Consider the following 4,493-nt stretch of genomic DNA (forward strand, 5'->3'; position numbering starts at 1 on the left):
ACATGTGATATCTACAATATATATATATATAATTATATACTTATATGTATATAATTTATATGTATATATATATATATATATATATATTATATATATATATACATATACATATACATATATTATATAGACATATATATATATATATTATATAGACATATATATATATATATATATATATATATATATATATATGTATTATATATATATATATATATATATATATATATATGTATATATATATGATATAGACATATATATATATGATATAGACATATATATGTATATATTATATAGACATATATATGTATATATTATATAGACATATATATGTATATATTATATAGACATATATATGTATATACTATATAGACATATATATATATATCTTATATAGACATATATATGTATATATTATATACACATATATGTGTATATATTATATAGACATATATATGTATATATTATATGGACATATATATGTATATATTATATAGACATATATATATGTATATATTATATAGACATATATATATGTATATATTATATAGACATATATATATTGTCTATATATATAGACCTATATATATCATATAGACATATATATATACATTTATATAGACATATATATGTACATTTATATAGACATATATATGTACATTTATATAGACATAGACATATATATGTATATATTATATAGACATATATATATATATATATGTAAATATATATGTTCATATATGTATGTATATATATATATATATATATATATATATATTTATGTATATATATATAAATATAAATAGAAATTTTACCTCCCTGCCCGGGACTCGAACCCGTGCCGTAAGATTGACAGGCACGGTGTTGAAACCAATCGGATACTCGACCCGGTAAAAGAATTGTCCAACCAGACGCCTTATGAGGCGTCATGGAACTTACCTATGTGCTCTTAGCAGAGCAGTGATAGCGAATTTTCACGGACAATTCCCGCAAGCACTCGGCAGCAACGGAATCATAAATTCAAGTCCCAAATCAGGTTACCGAGGTTATATATATGTGAGAAAGATGTTAGAATGCTGTAACGCATTTTAGCGGGTCGAGTAGCCTATTGGTTTCAGCACCGTGCCTGTCAATCTTACGGCGCGGGTTCGAGTCCCGGTCAGGGAGGTAAAATTTTTATATATATATCAAAAATGCGTTACATCTTTCTCACATATATATATAACCTCGGTAACCTGTTTTGAGACTTGAATTTGTGATTCCGTTGCTGCCGAGTGCTCGCAGGAATTGTCCGTGAAAATTCGCTATCACTGCTCTGCTAAGAGCACATAGGTAAGTTCCATGATGCCTCATAAGACGTCTGGTTGGACAATTCTTTTAGCGGGTCGAGTAGCCGATCGGTTTCAACACCGTGCCTGTCAATCTTACGGCGCGGGTTCAAGTCCCGGTCAGGGAGGTAAAATTTCTATATATATATTAAAAATGCGTTACTGCATTCTAACATCTTTCTCACACACACACACACACACACATATATATATATATATATATATATATATATATATATATATATATATATATATATATATAACACATATGTATATATATATAATTATATATATTGTTAATATATGTTATTATATATATATAGATATATATATATATATATAGATATATAATATAAATTGCCGCTCCTACTCCCCCCTCCCGCAAGTATGCTCTGTATGCATTCATATATAGATATATTCTAATATAAATCTATGTTATTATTAATCATATATCACACCACAACTATATATATCACTCATATACTATCTTATTTACTATATACGATATTTATACTCCACTCATCTTACTTTATATTCTATACTTTAACCTCTACCCCTATCCATCTTATGTATCACCTCCTGTATATATATCGACCATAACTCAAAACCTATCATCTACCTATCCGATCTTTACTCCCCTTTCGTATATTATTTTCTTATCCTTTGAAAAGAATGAAGCGTCACCTGCCTAGATCGCTGCGCCCACTTAGCGCTAACATTTTTTTTTCCAACCTGCCAATGAGCACAGACGATTAAAGGAAAAGTTTGCGACAATTGAACGTAGAGAACAGGAAGTCAAACAAAACGAAGACAGATTAGAAGATAAGATGAGCTCTCACTCAAACAAAGAGATAGATAAGCGCTTGCACAGATTATATCTATCATATGCATAAACTATTCTCTAGAACATAAGAAACCTACACTGAACTTCCCACCACTCAACTTACTATATTTGCGGCAGTTCTGCTACCATTTCAGACTATTGACATTACAAAATAGTTCGGCAGTTGGAGCGAACACGGATCTATCCACCAACGCTACACTGACTCTGCCCCGGTCTAGCACACAATAACAAAAATATAACTGGCACTAGCTCTCCAGCAGGAGCTGCAGGTAACAAAGCAGGCTCAACAGGATAGGTTATTACAGATCAAGTCACAAACTGCTTCTCTTCATGCAAACCAAGAAAGAATGGAGAAGGTATGTAATCCTTTCATTATATTACACTTGAATTCTGAGAGAAATGTTTTGTTTATATTCATATATATATTTAATTATTTTTGTTGGCATTACCTATCGTTATGATAGCATGTACCTTGATTATATATAATTTTGGTCCACTTTAAGGAACGTCAAAGACTAGACCTAGTGAAAAAAGAGGTCATGCAGTCTGTACAATTGGGATTATGCCCAGCATGTCAGAGTAGAAGAGGAACAGGACTTATGTTGGATCTTGTAAACAAATACTCTGCAAATAGTCGTGTACCAGGTGATGGAGGAGAGGGCTATGAAAACAACAGGATAGAAAAACATAATAGTGTAAGCTGAAAAATTGATCGAAGTTGACTTTTTAGGTATATGGTATCAGAATCTTGATTACTTTCAGTATAATGAATCACCAACCAAAATATAATATTAATGTAAAATATAATTAATGATTATTACCATATCTTTTGCACTCATCGATCACCCTACATTCCTCCGCTCGCGGCCCCAGGAATCCTCGCCTGACCGCCTTGCTCGCCCATTGAATGCATGTCCCGGGAAGAATTGAAATCCCTCGATCCCTAATCTCCGTGCGCCCGGACCGACGCCATACGCGAGACTACAGCAGATTGCAGCCTTTGAATCGTCGTGACAGTCGCTGCTTCGTAGTAATCATAAGGGTTGCATGTAACTCAAATAGTGACTTTGTGCTTAGTTCATTTCGAATGGGGATAGATTTGCTTGCCCAGTCTCCATGATAAGTTTTATTTCTGGGCGAGGCAACTTCACGCAGCATACTTTGACTTTTCCCACTGTCATTTATTGTGAAACTAGAGCAATGTTTGTGTTTTAATTTTTAAGTGTTTTATTGTGTTTAGAGACTTGTGTGTCATATGACAGCCTCTATCAATGCTGCAGTTGACTAAAATTATAGTATAGGATTAATATTCATACTCAATGTGCTAGGGCCAAAAAGAAACTAGGTTAGGTCAGGTCAGATCCACTGGTTAGGTTTTGTTCATGTGCTTCGAGTATGGACTTCGAAAACAAGCGGCCTTCTTCGTCGCGTGGACAACGGGGGCGCAGAGACTCCCACTTCCTTGGCTATGGGCCTTACTAAAATAATAGTCTCTAAGGCGTTAGGCTTTGATACCGAAAAAGATGTTTAAATTTCCCGCCAGAAATAGTTGCAGTTCCATGTCGGCCGGTAGAGGTAGAGGATGAGGGGGGGGGGGGGGCGGGGGGGGGGGGGAGGGTGGGGGAAACTCAGAACACGTAAAGAGCTTTCCGGAAAGAAATGAATGCTCAGAACTATGCCAAAACAACGGAAACTTCCCGTTAGAAAAGGATCGTGTCGTAACAGAAGGTTGTTCGCATCTTTATCCAATGTTTACTATGCCTCTTAGTGCATAATAGTCACTTAAGCTCACCAAGCAAACATTGAATCTAATTATTCTCAAGCCTTACAAAGACTAGCTCCACTCTATCCACACCCGTATCTTTTTCTGATCCTACTCTGATTATAACAGATCGCCCACAGTCTAGGCACTTGCCAGGATATGTACCCGTACCCGCCCACCCGATCCCTCGGCACCCTTCTGCAATCGTCTCCGCCATCCTACCTCAGTATATGGCTCTAGTTCTCTTTGACGCACTATCTGGGTGTCCTACGCGTTCGTTCTGTATGTTAGACTGTAAGGAATTATTTCCCAATGATGTCTTTACCGCCTTTACAAGTGCCACTTTTCAGCGGCCCACCCCCCTGAGTTTGAAGCTGCTGCTTCATACTGACACTTAGTTGACGTTTTATGATTATTCCACTACATCTCTATCTACTGATGAGGTTGCCTTTTTAGTATAAAAATATATTTGGCTTCCAACCAGAAGGTTTAGAATAAATCTAGAAAAGGCAATGATCATCTTGTTATTCTCCACCCTGATTACACTAATTAGTTCTGTGGT

General features: G+C 35.0%; 1 protein-coding gene across 1 annotated transcript in view; it reads left to right on the top strand.

The window, feature by feature from the left end:
• LOC122245816 (uncharacterized) overlaps window positions 1-4,171 on the top strand; it is an 85,226-nt gene extending 81,055 nt beyond the window's left edge. The window contains exons 17-20 of the mRNA XM_086540288.1: window positions 2,069-2,186; window positions 2,419-2,525; window positions 2,673-2,864; window positions 4,061-4,171. Of these exons, the coding sequence (XP_086396414.1) occupies window positions 2,069-2,186; window positions 2,419-2,525; window positions 2,673-2,864; window positions 4,061-4,171 (528 nt within the window). The remainder of the gene's footprint in view (window positions 1-2,068; window positions 2,187-2,418; window positions 2,526-2,672; window positions 2,865-4,060) is intronic.
• The last annotated feature ends 322 nt before the right edge of the window (window positions 4,172-4,493 follow it).

Source organism: Penaeus japonicus, unplaced genomic scaffold, assembly GCF_977035675.1.
Source record: "Penaeus japonicus unplaced genomic scaffold, GWHDUDI00000001_assembly GWHDUDI00000009, whole genome shotgun sequence".
Lineage (NCBI taxonomy): Eukaryota > Metazoa > Arthropoda > Malacostraca > Decapoda > Penaeidae > Penaeus > Penaeus japonicus.